Below are 16,891 nucleotides of genomic sequence, written 5' to 3'. Positions count from 1 at the left end.
GCGAATCGCTCTCGGCGAGCAAGCGAGCGCGCGCTCGCGGTGAGTACGCCATTAGATTCCCATCTGGGCGCGCACTACTACTATACTGACAGCAGTCAGGCCCAAACAAGACGAATGACGCGGTGCGGTCGGTCGCGTCGCGTCGACGTTGCAGTCGCGACGGGACGGAGGCACGTAGGATACGCGGGTCGGCGGATACGGGAGAAGCGCGGCTCATACGGCCGCTGACAGGCCGCGATATTCCATCTGGCGGAATCGCATCCTCGGAGAACTCGTCGGACGTGGCTAGCTGACCCATCACAGTCGCGGGCAGCGATCGTTGCTGGTAGCGATACGCGGCGGAGCAATGGATCACTCTATCTCTCTCTCTCTCTCTCTTGCCTTCCCCTCTCTCTCTCTCTCTCTCTCTCTCTCTCTCTCTCTCTCTCTCTCTCTCTCTCTCTCTCTCTCATTCACTCACTTGCTCTCTCGTCAGCCGCTGTGGCTAGTGGAACCACCAGACACGGTGGTCCACGTCAAGAGGAAGAGGCGAAGAGAAAGAGAGAGTGAGAGAGAGAGAATAGAGGCCGAAGAAGAGAGGGCCGCGGCAAGAGAGATGATCAAAGCCCCGTCCGCATGTCAAATGGAGAGTCCGACCTCTCCGTTGCAGCGATGGCTGACCAACTCAGATGATCCCCCGCTACCGCTGAGCAACCTCTCGCTTCCTGGCGAATCTCACTCGCGGTCTGTCTCTCTCGCTCCTCCCTCATCTCATTTTCTCTTTCCTCGTTCGCTCTTTCTCCTTCGCCACCACCTCCGTCACCTCTGAAATCGCTGCGGCGGCGTGGAAACCGCAGTCTCGCTGCGGCTGCGACGAACCCCCCCCCCCCCCGTGTACGACATGTATCGGCCGCGCTTCGTGCCCGCCGGCATAATTCAATTTTCGTCACGGTGGATGCCGGCAGTTCGTCTCGCCGCCGTTCGTCGTTCTTTTCGTCTTCGAGTGCATCGACTCGCGGCGCGCGGTCTAGTCCTGCGGCCTAGCCCGGCCGTGAGGAGAAATGACGTGACTCCGAGAGGAGATCGTTGCTCCTTGAGAGCGAGCGAGCGAGCGGCTCAGCGGCTGGGGCTACAGCCGAGGACTCTCGAGAGAAAATTTCATTCTAAGTACTATCGACGTTCTAACTTTTTCAGAGGCGAGTTTCTGCAGACGCGCACGTTGCATACATCCGTCTGTGCGACATACCTGTTGTACTCCGGCTGCGGATAAAAGAGAGCGACGGCGGAATCGGTACTCTTGAACTTTGTAACATGAATAAAGACCTATCGACTTTTATAAATTCTGCCTTTGTTCTTGAAATCGTCCCATGTATACGTACAAGGCCATATCGAAACTCCATTGCCCGGCTCGCGTAAGTTTTACGGTCGTCGATTCCGTGCCGGGAATATTTAGAGAATGCGAAAATAAATGTATGACAGGGTAAGACAATAAAAATGTTACAAAAGTAAGTTCACTTAGAAAAATAAGAAGAGGTAGAATGTATCTTTTGTTCAATGAGAAATTCAATGATAAATCAGTTAAATACTGAACGTGTCAAATTTTTTTAGTGTCAAGCCGTAATTAAATATTTACATCTTCATGTATAAATAACTAAATTTTTATAAATTTATACATATATATACAAATTCATAAAAATCTCAGTTTTTTAAACGTTTGTTCAAATTTTTCCAGATTTATTTATATTTGATTACGTACGACTTTATTCATTTCGTTTGACATTTATAAATAAGTTATTTTATTGAAGCTGGCCGCATTTAATCTAAAATAATTCACGCGATCAACTAAAGAAGTACGAAAGCATTCACATGTTAAACGTCCATCTGTATTTTTACTTGGCTAAGAAAATGCCAACTCACGAAAATCTTTTCTTAGAAATGGGAAGTTGCAGAAAGTTGCGGATAGAAAACTGGCTCCGTTATGCAATTTCTTTGAGATTTAATTTCGAAATCGCTTATGCATTCAACCGTTTATTATAATTGAAAGAATTGCGATGAAAAATTTGAAAAAAAGACAGGAAAATTTAATTAAATTTCACTATTATTTGTTTCGGCAACTTTGGTGTTTGCATAATAAACAGAAGCGCTTTCGTACGTGTATATATATTGTGAAAACTTCGCAAATTTCTCGCCACGTTTCTCTTCTTTCCGCACGGGCGAAGAAGATAAAATCCATTTCCTCCTTGGTTCATGTATCCATACGGGTACGTAGCGTCGCTGAAAAATACGCCGTTCACTTTATCGCCGACGAGCGTAACGCAAACACATTTTTCCGAATTGCATACGCATAAATTTACCTGCGCGGGTCAACGAGTTAACGTTCCCTGTTCGAAGATGCATTTACGCTCTAAATTCGGATACTGCCACGGTAGTGAACACATATATACACACACATACAAAACGCACACGTACAAACACAGACACGCATACACACACATGTATATATTTTAAACCAAGCGTGGGAATCTCATTGCTGGCACTTGCAGGCTCGCCGGCTGCCCGCATTATGCACGGGTGCAAGCGCGTGCACACACATTGATGCCAGGCCGTGCATGCGGACGGAATACGCATACAGAGATCAAGAGCAACTCAACCTCGGCTTGTTTGCCGTTAATACACGAAAGCGACGCTACCGGGCGTGTATCAGTATGCGTGCCTCCGGGAAATGTTCATTTACAGGAAACTTTTCATCCAATACTCGTTGCTGGTTTATAATTTTAAGCTTTGTTTACCTTCGAGAATTTATAGAAATCACGCGTTTCAGGAAATGCGTACGTATACACGTGTATGATACGAAATATTACATCGAAATTTGCCGAAATTTTGAAAAAAAAAAACCAATATAAAAAAACTGATGGTGATTTATCGACAAATATCTACCTTCGACTATTTGCAACTACCAATATAAAATATTCAGCTACCTTTTTTTTCTCAAATTTCTGGTTCCGATCATACCGGGAAGCAGATAATGCCGATAATAATCAACTGATCCATAAAAGCCGTATGAAATTATTACAGAAATAATCGCTTCGCGACATTTTGTCTGCAACTGCATTTAAAATTTTTAATCGAAATTGCATCCGCGAATTGAAACCTAAAATATCCACTTCCGTTGTTTCAGGTTTCCGCTATCGAGATGGCTCGTGAGTTTCAGGATCGATAAGGGTGACTATAATTTAATTACACTAATCGTGTCGCGGTGTGCAGCAAGCTGCATTAAAAGTAATACCTAAGCCGGCGTAAATGATGGCCGGACTAAAATTTCATTATAGGTACGATACGAACTGCAGTCCCCGAGCTTATTTCACGATATCTCGGAATATATATATATATATATATATATATATGTCGGGCGACTAATCTACGGATAAAATTAGATGCGCCCGCGACGGCGGGCGGGCCACGTGGGATGCGAAGCCGTCGACGGAGGTTAACAAATTGGCGACACATGGGAAATCTTAGGTGTCTTTACTTCTTCAGCAGTACTTACGGATGCATGGAACTCTTTCTTTTCGCGTCGGAAATGTATAGAATTTCCCACGTGCCGCGGCACGTTATTTCCATTCTCTAGGTTCTCGCAATCAATTCAAAATTTAAATGCTTGCACGTGCGGTATGTGCGTATAATTGCCATTAAATAATGTCTTGATGCACTGGAGGAATGAAAGATTTATATGTAGTATGGGCACGCACATACACACACACATAATACGAGTTGCGAAATAGATTATTAAAGATAACGATATATTGCAATGATGTATGTAGTAATTGATGTTATATTCGACATTGATCACTTGAATAATTCACTACAATCCGCAAAATAGGCCCCTTATGATAACAATTGTGGTTTATTACAACAATTTCCTATAAACAAGTCTCGTGTAACAGATTCACACAAAAAAAAGAATTCTAGAAACGTGGAATTTCTGAAACCGCGTAGAGAGCTATTCTTCTCTGGTTGAATGACTGTTCGCCGAAATTTATACGATTGATTTTCATCAATGTTTTTTATAAATTGCGATTTGTAGCATTGCGCTGTTATCGGGATCGAATGAATGGATGAGAAAGAGAAAATGGAGGGGTTGCCCTAGCATCATGAACGCGATAAATCAAATCGTTAAACCGTATAGGATTACGCGTGCCGCGCGTGCATCATGCGCCGCAAAACGATTAACAGCACTTTTTTTTAATTGAATATATTTTCGTCGAATACGATAGAAAACATTTCGTTGAACAAAACACCAGTCGGCCACAGAAATAAATGTTACAGCTGTCACGATCTTTATTGTTGGGATCAATGTAGAATTGTAGAGAATAAATTTCTTGACAAATAAAAATAAGATATAATGTTCGCTAAATTCCTGAATTAGTATATAGAGGTAAAGTTGTGTTATGACTTCTAAATTAGCACGTTGAATTTTGTAAGATTCTTGTGAATTTATTTTAATCGATATTATAGAATCATTTTGAACATAATATAATTTATCTATAATATATTTCCTAATATATTATGCATCTAATATTAACTTATATCTTGCATGAAAATACAATTGCAAATAGAATATCAATTTTATGTCAATAACTTAAGTCATTAGATCTTCAAATGTGATACAGTTAATCTATATAGAATGGAGTAGAATATCAATATATAATAGAATAGAATAGAAATAGAAATCAGTTCGTGCCATCAATAAGTCTACGGTATCAAGATTGATATTTTTCCAACTTTCCTGTTCTCCCATCGTTCCACAGTTGAAGAAACTAAAACAAAACTCCAGAAGCAGTCAAAGTACATTTTAATCTTGCAATTTTTCTTTCTTTCAATAAGTATGGCATTCAAGACTCAGAAGTAATTTTTAAATTCTTAAGAATATTAAAAATTATTCCAAAACTTGGGAGTAATTTTTAAATTCTAAGCATTATTATTAAACAGTATAGAGATGTTCCTGACTCATTGTCAGATGAAAGTTATTTCATTTGGTGTATACGCTATGCAGTAATTCACGGGACAGCTTAATATCAAACAAACGAATCGCCATAACGCATATATTAAAGCTGAGTTTGCATTTGGTCGAACGGCATAATTTGCGTGAAAAACGAGTGATACCGCGTTGGACTTTTCGGAATGACAAGAGATGCGTAAGACGCGTTCAGCGTACCAAAAATCAGCCGTGCATACTAGATGGACGAGAGTCTGAACTCTTTCGAGTTCTGTCATTCGTGTGTCGGCAGTTCGCTGTCGGTTGAACTGGAGGTGCTTAATGAAAGCACGAGCGGCAGCAAATGATGATGGAAATTAACTTGTGCATACTCTTGTCGAGAAGTACGCGCGGGATTTAATTTTTAGTCGTCGAAATCTCTCACGCAGGAGCTTCACGTACGTGATAATGTCGTGCGGTCACGCAATTACGGTGACATTGATTTACGCGCACGCGTTTACGACCGCGGAGCCGCGAAGTGGGATTAAACAGTGCCGCGTGTGAGAGTTTGCTTCTAAAAAAGTTAATTCTTATGCGATGAAACCTGATCCTTTGAAATGGTACGCGCACGATGATCAAGCCGAGCGCAATGGAGAGCAATTTTACCTCGTCTGCCGTACATTTGGTATGACGAAAGCGCTAATAAAAGCAGAGTTCTGGGAAATTTTGAAAGCCGTGCAATCCGCGCATTATTCCGATCCCGCGTTGACCGAAATATTTTATAATTTCGGATTCATGTTAAATTCATGCTAAATTGAATTTAGCACGAATCAGTTAGTCTATTGAGACACTGTCGTTATTTTTTCATAAATAATTTTTAATATTGTGTGAATGTACACTTACTCTTTGTGGAACGCCCATCCTTGCGCGACCATGCCTAGGAGAGCCTTGTGCTTGTTGGCCTTGTTTCTCTTTTCTGTGCGTCTTCAATCCTCGTAGTAATCTCGAAAACGTTGTCTTCTTCTTGCTCGTGTTTTGTCCTTGCTCTGTAACAACGTGGAACGGAATAAATTATTAAAGAATAAAATTTAAAACAATAATGGAATATTATATGGATTTAATATAGGATATCTACTGGCAGAGGCAAGCAAATATTTTCTCGATTATCACGCACAATAATTATTCATCGATTTCTATTTATTTATTTATTTCAGCCTCTCGTTTGATTTCGCGTATATTAAAATGAAGAATTATCCTTTTGCAATATAAATCAATCGATTTCACCGATACCGTTTTAAAACCATATTATTCATTTGATCAAAATGTTAGAGTGCGATTGATCAAGAATCGTACGCGCAAATAAAAATTTATATTTCGATTATTATGCATTCCAATTCTTGAACAAACAGAATCGACGATATTACATTTAGCGCCGTAGTGAGGATAAAAAAATATTTAGTTAAATATTACAATATCAAAATATCAGAGGTCTATTTGTCAGAATAAAAATTTCAATTACTTTTGATGTTTGCGAAAGTATTTATTTTGTGAATTGCTTTATATTACAAAAGACGTACGAAATCAATAAAGGTTCGAGTAATTCGAAATAAATTAGAAAAAAGACTTCCTTACCAATTCGGAGTAACAAAATTAATTTATGGGAATTAATTTACGAAATTAAGTTACTTGCCCATGCGTTATTACTTTCAATCTTCTCTGTAAACAGATTGAAAAATCTGTTAATTTCTGTTATCGTAATTCTATTTTCGGTATATCAATTGTTCTATTATAAATGCTTCAGAATCAGAAAGTCCCAAATACGAATATATGCTCTGATTAAATTTCCTATATATCAGACAGCGAAGCATATCGTGAGCATAATTCGCTCTCATAAATTATATTTCCGTTCTCTGAATAAACTCGTGCAATCCGTTTATTGATAAGCGATGAGAGACGGCTGTTAAATCGACATGGATAAATTTCTATAAATACACGCTTATGTATCTAATATATTGAATTTTTTAAACGATTGTTGCGGTTTATAGCCATGTTTGTTTACCATTCTTTAACGGCCAGCATTCGCGGATATCGGACAAGAGCGAGCTTTAATTGACACGTAATGACCGATTCGTGAAGATTTTTCCGAAATTCCCAATTTGAGTAGCCACGAACTACGACTAATCTCGCAAATAATCGAATAAATATGGGTTGCCCACAACATCGCTATTCATTAACGGATAATACAGATGTGCCGCTAGTTATCCGGTCGCCCCCTCACAACACCGATATATTGTGTTAGTGTCAGCGCATCCGTTTATTAGCACTGTCATAGCGCCGCCTAATTAGCAACCTTTACGACGCGGACGGTAGCTGAAACGAATTATCGAGCTTTCGACCGAACGGTTATCATCAAAGTATCTCTAGGCTTTCGAAAATTAACTATTATACGTTATAAACCGAACAGATATTAACGAAAATTAACTATTTTTGCTGGGCATTTTCGATATTCGAGAAAACTGTTTGAGCGACACACGCTTAATTATCTATGTTCGTTAAAATATGCTATGATTTGAAATAAATCGCGATGAAATAATCCATTTTATTTTTATCACTGAGTATAACTGTTTTCGTTCAAAACGAGAGGAACCTCGTTTGACCTAAAGGGCAATGACTTCAGATTACTTTTATCGTTACATAGAAGTCTTCCGACTTCGCGTCGCGCTATTCTTCCTTTTTTCAATTCTCCGATTTAAAAACAATATATTTAATCAATTTCATGTTCGTGTTATTCGGACAAAGCTCTCATTGAAATTAAAAGGTAAATTACGCGCATATTTGCGAAAAACATGTCGCGGGGAAACCAATAAAGGTATTAATGTCGTTGAGATCGCACTAGTTATGTAGTGGCACGCGCATAATTACAACAGTATCGTTAGCCGTAGGTACAATATTCCGATAGCGATAGTATTGCAAAATGGAGTTAATGCGCGGGCGGCGAACTAAATTTTCCCCGACCAGGCGACAAAGTGTTTACCGGATGGTTACTATTGGTTACGACATCCGAGTCGACATAACCAGCGATATCGTGATTTAATCAAGGACTATCGTAAAGCAATAATTAATGCCGCGCTGTATCGATTTCGAGCGCGAAGCGACGCGTTAGGACAGCGTAACGTGTTAATTAGGAGGCTGCGGTGGGGGTAGGAGAGGCGCGCCATTATGCATGCACGTATTTACGTAGAAAATTATTCGCGCGAGGAGGGAAACGAATTAACGTTGCCGCGCAATTATTACGGCCCGCATTTTGCAGCGAGCGCGTCCGCTGTTTCCGCAATAATGGCATTCGCGTCGCCGCGGCGCACTATGCCGGCTGCGGAAACTAAGTACTACTCATCTGCGCCGTTATATAACGAGATTATCAATGAGCATCTAGATAGTTTTGTCTAACTTGAAAGTGTCTTCGATCGAATAATCGGCTGTAAAATGTAGGTTGGACTAATACTAATAGTGTTCATCAGTATCTTTGCGAAGTACGTACTGGACGAATTGATCGCATCGTGTTTAAGCCAATAAGTCGATGATAAGCTCTTATCGGCGTAAGATCAATGGAATAGCGAAATAATCGACTGGTTGCGTACTGTATTTATTGCATTATTACGCTTCCACGATGTTAAGCCTGACACTTGATTGCAATGGATTCATATGGTAATGTTTTGGTAACATTTGCTATTAATATTAAACATAATCAGGGTACGAGATAGATAACTGACAATGAGTAATAATATCAAAATAATTTTTATATAGATCGCGTTACTTTTAACGGTTTGGGAAACCAATCGCCTATCGCTATCACGAAAATTGATTCGCTCCGACCGCAATTATTCGCGGCCGCAATTAAGACGAGTTACAAGGATCTCCTGCTGCGCTCGAGTGCATCTCTGTACGCGGGTTAACGGATTACCACCACGCGGCAAAGAGAGCATCCGAACGATCCTTACTTGACAAAGGATTTCCAAGAGCTGCAGGAAATACCGGGGGCTAATTTCCGAAATCGAACCAGCTGCAACGACCGTGGTGCGCCCATTCCCCTCACCCGCGCCGCGAGAAAGCGGGCGGGGTATACATCCATGAATTCCCCGGAAGCCGCTATTATTCTAGAGAGGATCGTACGTATTTTACCCGCGGTCGGCGGGTGGCGGCAGCGCGCGAGGGGCCGGACGAGCGATATGGGCAAAGAATACAAGAGACTCGCGGGACCAACGGGAGTTGGAATGTCGTCCCGTAATATCGGAAATATATCGCCCGGGTTGTAACCACAAGTCATGTTCAATCGAATGAATCGTATGGAATAAAAATAAACCTGCCTACACCGTGGAGACGGCGAAGGTCCAATACCCTCACCGGCGCGGCGCGGCGCGGCGCGGCGAAGGCCGTGGCGCGGGTTACGCGCGGGTGAACAGGGCGGAGAACGCGGTGGAGGAAGAAATTCGAGGAAGAGGAAGACACCGAGAGAAGAGAGAGAAGACCCGCCGCTTCCCGGAGGGTAGGCGGCCCAAGAGCCCGACAGCCGAGAGGAGGGAACGAGCGTGAGAGACGCGGGGGAACTCGAGGGGGGATCGAACAAATGTTCCGGCGGCACATGCATCAAATCCTGAAGTTGCGTGAGAGATGGAGTCCCTGCTTGCTCAGCGGCGAGCCGCGATAAAACGGCCGAGCCGAGTTCCACCCTCTTCATCGTCGTCGTCGTTGTCGTTGTCGTTGTCGTCGACGCCCGCTTCGAGTCGAAACGAAGCGTTCGAGCGGTATAGGCACTTAGCGCATGAAAGAGAGGAACACGTGATAAAAAGTGCCTAATATACTTTGTCTCGTGATAACATTCCCGCGCTCTTGAATTAAACGTCAATGAGAAAGTGACGCCTTCTACTTTCGCTTGCGTTCTCATGAAATTTCGCGGAATGTCGTAATAATCGTTCGCGACGTTTCGTGCTTAAGCGATCAATGTCGGTCGATGTTTGCGCGCATCCATCTTGCCGACGTCGAGATGCGAGCATTCCCACCGTGAAGCAAGTTCGACGAGGGTAACAGCTGACGCGGGCTGTGCAGGAAATTGAGACGAGAAGGAAACGGGAAGGAGATCCCAGAAAGAGAAGAAAATACCAAGTTTCCACTGCTCCACAAAATTTTGACTGCGAATGTTGTCGTCACTTTTAAAGAATACTTTCAATTACTCCAGCACGTTTTGTAATTAGATTCTCTTTTTTGTCGTTCCACAAAATCTTCGGAATAAAGATGTACAAGTAATATTTTATTCCAAATAGAATTTTGATAGAATTCTATTTATAAGCACTAAATAGAATAGAATTTGATGCTTAGCAATTATTAAGCGATTAATTTAGTTAATTTTTCAACAACAAATTTTTCAGCAAAAATGCCTTATTAATAAATATATTTCTTATTTAAAATTAATATAATTTAGAACAAACAAATTTATTATTCGTGAACGTTGATTAACTTCAACTTAGCACATCTTATTGATATATGAAAAGTCAAGAATAGTTATAAAAAAAATATTTAATATTCTCAGCTAAAAGACTGTGCATTAAATAATCTCGCAATTCTTTCTGTTATCATATATTGAAGTTTCTCCAGCAATGATTAACCGTGATTGTGATAACATCCCAGAAATTGCTTTCCTTCGTGCAAGGACATAAACGTCTCCGTACGCCGCCGCGCCGTTCCGGCGGCGATGTTGAGAGATAGAGGGAAACAAAAGAAGCGGTAGATGCAGAAGTGAGAGTAAAGTGAGATACAGGGAGAATAGCTGCACCGAAAGACAAATACGGCGCCAGAGTCGGTTACGTTACAGCTGGCTGCATCCGCGCGCGACACTCTCTACGCCTGGCCCTGGATCTCGCCTCTCTTATTCCTCTTCCGTTTTATAGAGGCCGCCGATCCTCCATCTCTGTCCTCCCGACACGTACTCTAAATTGTAAGTACGTACCCCTCGAGCTTGCGCGAAGGTGGACACGAAAAATTATCCAATCCCCGAGATTCTGCCTTAGAACACGTTTCGTCTTGGCTTCGCGCGCCGGTGGCGAATTTTCCCTCAAGCGTGGATTTAAACGTCAACGGGGATAATTTATTTGTTCTCCTTTTTTTTTTAAATATAATTTATCTCTTTGCTCGTTTTAATAACATGCTTTGATGCGATTATACGTGCTTACCAAGAAAAGAGCACGCAAGATAAGATAAATATCTCTTAAAAATTTTTATTGATGTATTAATATTATATCAATGCACACGAAATGGATATATCATAGTTGTGACGGCTTATTACGTTGATGATATATACATTTTGAATCAGCATTAAGATATTACTACATAAATATCCGAATGCCGGAGTACGTTCGAATAGGTATCTCTATCTTTTCTAGATTTAAAGAACTTACGGGAAGTTCGAAAACCATCGTAATTTTATTGCGCGTGGAATAAAACACATAATAAACAGGAAGTGCCCGGTTGCTTTTGGCCCATTTCAATTAGCTTTTCGTTGCTCGATAATAAAAGCTCAGATAGAGCGCCGCACGTGTAACTGAAACTCCGCGGTCTAATAATTAGTTCTTCGCGAGGGGTAGTGGGAATAGTGCGGAAGGTTGCCGACAAATTCAATTGGTTCCTTGTGAGGGTACCCCTTGATTATAACTGGACCACTGGGGAAAAAGAAGCGGGCAATGATATTTGCCCGGTTTTCGACTCCCGGCACGTTTCCCCGTAAATTACGAGGAGAGTTTCGTGCGCCCTTTTCCGCGGCGGGATGTTCTCGATTTTCCGCATTGTACCTCAACGCGAGAAGAATTTCACGTGCCGGCGGAAATGCGTTATTAAAGTCTGCGATTTTCTACCCCATCTTTCCTCATATTCTCTCTCGCTCCTTGCCCCTTTCTCGCTCTCGCTGTCTGGTATGCGCGTCCGGGCAAAACTTTCTCGTTGGCTCCTTCGTTGAATTGTTTTAGAGCAACCTGAAGAAGAAGAAGTCGACGCGAGTGAATGAAGAGGAGAGCGAAGGATAGAAGGACAACAGAGGGGGCGGGGATGGAAAAACTTTTCACGGAGAGAAGGGGAGAAGTTAACATTCTTCCCTCTGGCACGACCGCGTAAAAAGGAGATGTCGGGGTCAAGAAGCGTCTTACGTATTCTGCAAGCTCAGGTTTACACGCCCGAGTTATGGCCAGAAAAATCGGAAGTTCGCGGCCAGAAAGTGGCTGCCGAGTGCCTCGCGTGTGACGCGCATAATAAAGTCGCGAAGATGCAACTTGGGGAAACGTTTGTCGGTACCCCGGAAGTGAAATGTCGAGGAAGAAGTGCCACCAGCGTGCCAAATTTGATTTTCAGACGGGGACGGGAGCTGGCAATCCGGCTAGAGCATACTTACATAGTGGAAAGACAATGTTCCTCGGGGGGGCCCTCGGGGGGGACGGTCGTAAAACCTCGCAAACACGAACTACTTTGGAGTAGCGGGATTCTATAAGATGTACGTGATGCTGCCAGACACCTCGTAAATGGTCCTTCCGCGGTGATCTTGATGATGACGTAAAGTTCGCCAGATAACGATAACGTTTAACATTTCGGTGGAGAATTTGTAATCATCGCGATACTCGCTAAGTTCCTTGCCGTTTATAACATTTTCTTCAAACATAAACTTGTATTATAACATTTTTTTCTATTATTTTCCAGATAATTGTCGAACTTTTCATGTATTTCTTTTAAATTCGATTCGTAACATCGCGCGCATTACGTTTCTCACATTATCAAATCCCTTCTCCGCATCTTAGAAAAGAAAATATGCGGAAATATTGCATTTGCGAGAGCCACAGGCGTAATTCTGCTTTCAGGGAGAATTTTCGTCAGCTCGACATCGACTACCTTTCTCGCCTATAACGCCTGCGGACCCTCGCAGAGGGAGGACAAGTCCGTTATTATGAAAATCCTTAGCGGGCGAAAGCCGGGTTATAAGCATGAATAAAATAAGCGGTATTAAAATCCACTTTCTTCTCCCCCTCTCCCTCCTGCACCTGTCCCATCCAACGCCTCTCCCTCCTTCCTGCCTGCCCCAGGTAGGCGCTGAGGTTCGGCTTCGCGGGCGGAGTAATGGCATTCCTCTTCTCCTTTCTCTTCTTCCTCCTCAACAATTTACTTCGGAGCGCTTCTCTATCTAAGCCCGCGGCTGTTCTCCCTGTTTTCACCGCGTCGGTTACTCGATAAATGCGATTCAGCGCGAGATCTTTCGGTGCACGGAACGAGATCTACGATAGCCCAAAGAAGCAATTGGTCGATTATCGCTGAATTGTACGGAATTACTTGGACATCAGAAATAGCCAGGAACAAATAGTCAGGTTTTGGGTATTAATACTAACAATTCTAAAAATATATCTAAACAAAAAAAAAACAATAAAAAGAAAAAAGCAACAAAAGTATTTTCTACGCATATTAGATTGTACAATATGCGACACTGAAAATTGATAAACATTTTCGACTTATACAATTGTCTTGTAGCACTCATTTGACAATGGAGAATTTAGAGAGCAGAGAAAAAAGTTTAAGTTTTATTGATTTTTATACAGGGATCTGCATCCCACTATTTGACAACGGGTATCAGCAGCTTTATATCTGTCGTCGGCGTGCGATTTATCTGCGCGGGTAGCGATGCCGAAATAAATTATTTGAAGCCTACCCCCTTCCCGGGGGAGTCGGGCGACCGGTTTTAAAGGTAGTTCTATGGTAATGACGGAAGTACATGAATATTGAAGGAGTAATCTTCGCGGTTTATGGCGTGTCCTTTTCGCGACGCAGCCTCTCCACGGCCCCCGCGGCGGCAAAGTTGGGTCAATATCGGTTTAAAGTTCGCTATTTTTTTTTTACGGCGTCAAATAAATGGACCAGGGCCGAGATAAATGACGAGAGTATGCCGATATTATCGGGCGATCCATTTTTCACTCGAACGATATTGTTCGTGTCGGAACGTGGTCGGCCTCCGAGAAGTGAATAATTAATTATACGGTTGTAATCAGTAAAAATATTTGATCAATATCGTTAAGCTGAACGGAGCCCGATTTAAATCTAAAATTCTCCGCTGGCAATATTGCACCGTCCGATGTATGCAATAATAAAATAACACGCGTCCCATGCTAAAAGCAGATTCACTGTGTTCTAACGAGCAATTATGTGAGCGTATAAAGCTTGATGTGTCGGGAATAAGCAGTAATTGCATGGATGTCCAATTAACAACTGTATATCTAAAAGGTTTGTATCCTATTATTTCTTTTAACGATTCGACGAATAACACACGTTGAGTCAATGTTATATTTCAACGAGAAAAAGTCGAGAGTATTTTTCTTTCCCATCACGTGCGCTGTCGATTAGCGCCGAATTATGATTCGCTGGATGTCTTTTTTTATGAGAGTTATAACGTAGGTTTAGCAAGTAAAAGCAAGGAAATTAATTGTCAGATTAGTGTGTTAACCGATGCTGGAGGAATCAATGCTAAGTGAAATTACCCAGTGAGAGTACCCCCAATGAAATACGATTGGTATAGATACGAAGTGAAGAGAGGTAACGAAGGTTACGAAAGCTGGATGCGCTCCAAGGCATGCGAGCGAATGGTGTCCCAACGTGAACCGCCTCACGCTGACGGGAGGGTTAAATGTTCTATCGAGATTTATTCACTCGGTTACATAAACGTACGAGAGTGCAGTTCCTAATTATTATTTCAAGACAAATTACCTGAAAAAATAATTTAAAAAACTAGAATTCCTGCAGCTTTTAATTTCAACCAATTAACTTCAACTATTTAATTGATATACGTAATAATAATTACGTAATTTTTTTTAAGAATAACTTACAAATTTATTTGCAAATTGTGAGTCCAATAATTTCCAGATTTTTTATTTTTGCAGATCATTGGGGTGCATCATTTCAGATATAATGCATCAACATGTTGTAGACTTTTTTTTAAAGCTTTTATCTCAGTCAGAAATTTTTATACGCGAGCAAGATAAGATGGCTATGAATCAATTATTAGAACCTAGTATTCTATTCTGTAAGTTTCTTTTCTATGATTTTATTTTTTGATATACCATGTACAAAATGTGAAGTATTCTTCGGCGTAATAAAGATTGTGTGCAAATATACGAATAAGCAGTTAAAAGAGTTTCATTCAATTTTTGCCTACATTATCACTCTTGAATTAACCAAACAAGTATCGCTACATATTAATTCATCTCTTTGCAATGTATTTATACCGGCCCGGAAGTGACAGCAAAACGTGCAAGAGTGAGGTAAGCGACGCAGCGTCCAAGGAGTATATCAGGAGTTCGACGAACACTTCGAGCCCTTTATGGACGAGTATGGACGGAATCCGGATGAGACACGAAAACAGATGGCAAAACGGAGAGAGCGGAGGGCGGAGGGCGGAGGGTGCGAAAACTGGATGTGCTCCAAGGCATGCGGGCAAGTGGTGTCACGTGCACGGGCTTGCGGTTCTCGCGGCGTCACGTCGAGAATCACGTCGAGAGACTACTCCCTTCCCCCCGTCCGGGTGCGGTTGCGTCGTCATTGTCTATTCTTCCCTATTTCGTCACGCTTTTGCCGCGTCGCGCCGCGCCGCGCCGGTCGGAGCTCTGTTCTCTGTTTGTGTCGTTGTCATGACTACCATTCGCGTCGGCGAAGGTGGTGCGTACACAAAAGTATCAGACCTTGCTCATTCTTTTTTTGCGACGACGCGACGTGTCCGCCAACGGGGTGACGCGATGACGTGAGGTTCGAGGTACACTTGTGCTCTTTGCAAAGGGGTTACAGCGATACGTACGCGAGTTCACGTCGCCAAAACGATTACTTTTCATTGCTGCGTTCTTTTCTGCAATTCATGTCTGTCTACTGTTTTAATTGGGAGCGAAACGCTTTTTATTTCAACAGGGAACGTTCGCAGAATACGATGATGCCTTGGGAATCTCGAGGAAATATCGCAAGTACTAGTCGTTCGTGTTTTATAAGTATTAAAAGATAAGGCAGGATTTGATGGAACATTTAATAAGATAAAGCATTATGTCTGACAATTTAGTACCTCATTACAGCAAAAGCTAATCTACAATAGCGAATAATAATCATTCAATCACTCGCATTATCATGTATCACCTTATTCTTATCTAGCCAATTCTGTTACGGAATCCCATTATTTCTGAGCGCTTCCCATACAAGTATTGTCGATGCGTGACTCTGTCAGAGAGATTACGATCCTCGATCGCGTATCTTAATTGTATACGCTTTACGGAGGAAGTTATTACTCTTTTTCATTCTAAATTGCTCCGCGTTCCGGTAAATGCCGCAAAGAATAAGTTCCACCTGCCCGGGCCCCTCTTCTCACGCGAAAATTAAATCGTTGCGCGCCGAACAATACGCGTGCCTAATTTCTGAAGACGCATAATGACAATAATAATACCGGCGGGGCGCGTTTCTGAGGAAGCCAGGAATGCGGATAAGGGGATAATGAGAATGTTTTGTAGCAACGCCGCCGCGGATGCAATCGTCGGGGATTCTTCGTGCCTCGTATAAAACGCCATTGTATTCCACGTACGGTAGCGCATACGGGAAACGACGTGGGTAGGTCCCCGCGGCCCGCGAACGATACTATTGGCGATCGCGATACCGTGATTGTCACGCGGATAACCCACGCATGCAAAGCAGTCGCAATTAAGCCAGGGATGATTTGCATAAAGGTATTGTTTAATGGGAGAGAACGACTGCGCGTAGGCGAGAGACAAGGGACAGGATGCGCCGGCTGAGAGGGAGTGAGAGAGAAATGCCCAGTGATGAGCTCACGATAATTCGATTGCATTCCGTTGCCTGTACGCCGGACGGCCGCGGCGGTCAATGTTCAACGGC

The 16,891-nt window shown here is 42.3% G+C and overlaps 1 protein-coding gene across 3 annotated transcripts in view; it reads right to left on the bottom strand.

The window, feature by feature from the left end:
* Nucleotides 1-16,891, bottom strand: part of LOC139771661 (uncharacterized) — a 313,142-nt gene that overhangs the window by 41,349 nt on the left and 254,902 nt on the right. For all 3 annotated transcript variants that reach the window (XM_071704592.1, XM_071704594.1, XM_071704593.1), the window contains exon 5: nucleotides 5,858-6,000. In XM_071704592.1, coding sequence (XP_071560693.1) covers nucleotides 5,858-6,000 — 143 coding nt within the window. The remainder of the gene's footprint in view (nucleotides 1-5,857; nucleotides 6,001-16,891) is intronic.

Source organism: Temnothorax nylanderi, unplaced genomic scaffold, assembly GCF_030848795.1.
Source record: "Temnothorax nylanderi isolate EJ_2023f unplaced genomic scaffold, tnyl_v1.0 TNYL_tig0042_pilon, whole genome shotgun sequence".
NCBI lineage: Eukaryota > Metazoa > Arthropoda > Insecta > Hymenoptera > Formicidae > Temnothorax > Temnothorax nylanderi.
Note: the sequence above shows the minus strand (reverse complement) of the source record. Positions and strands in the feature narration are given on the sequence as shown.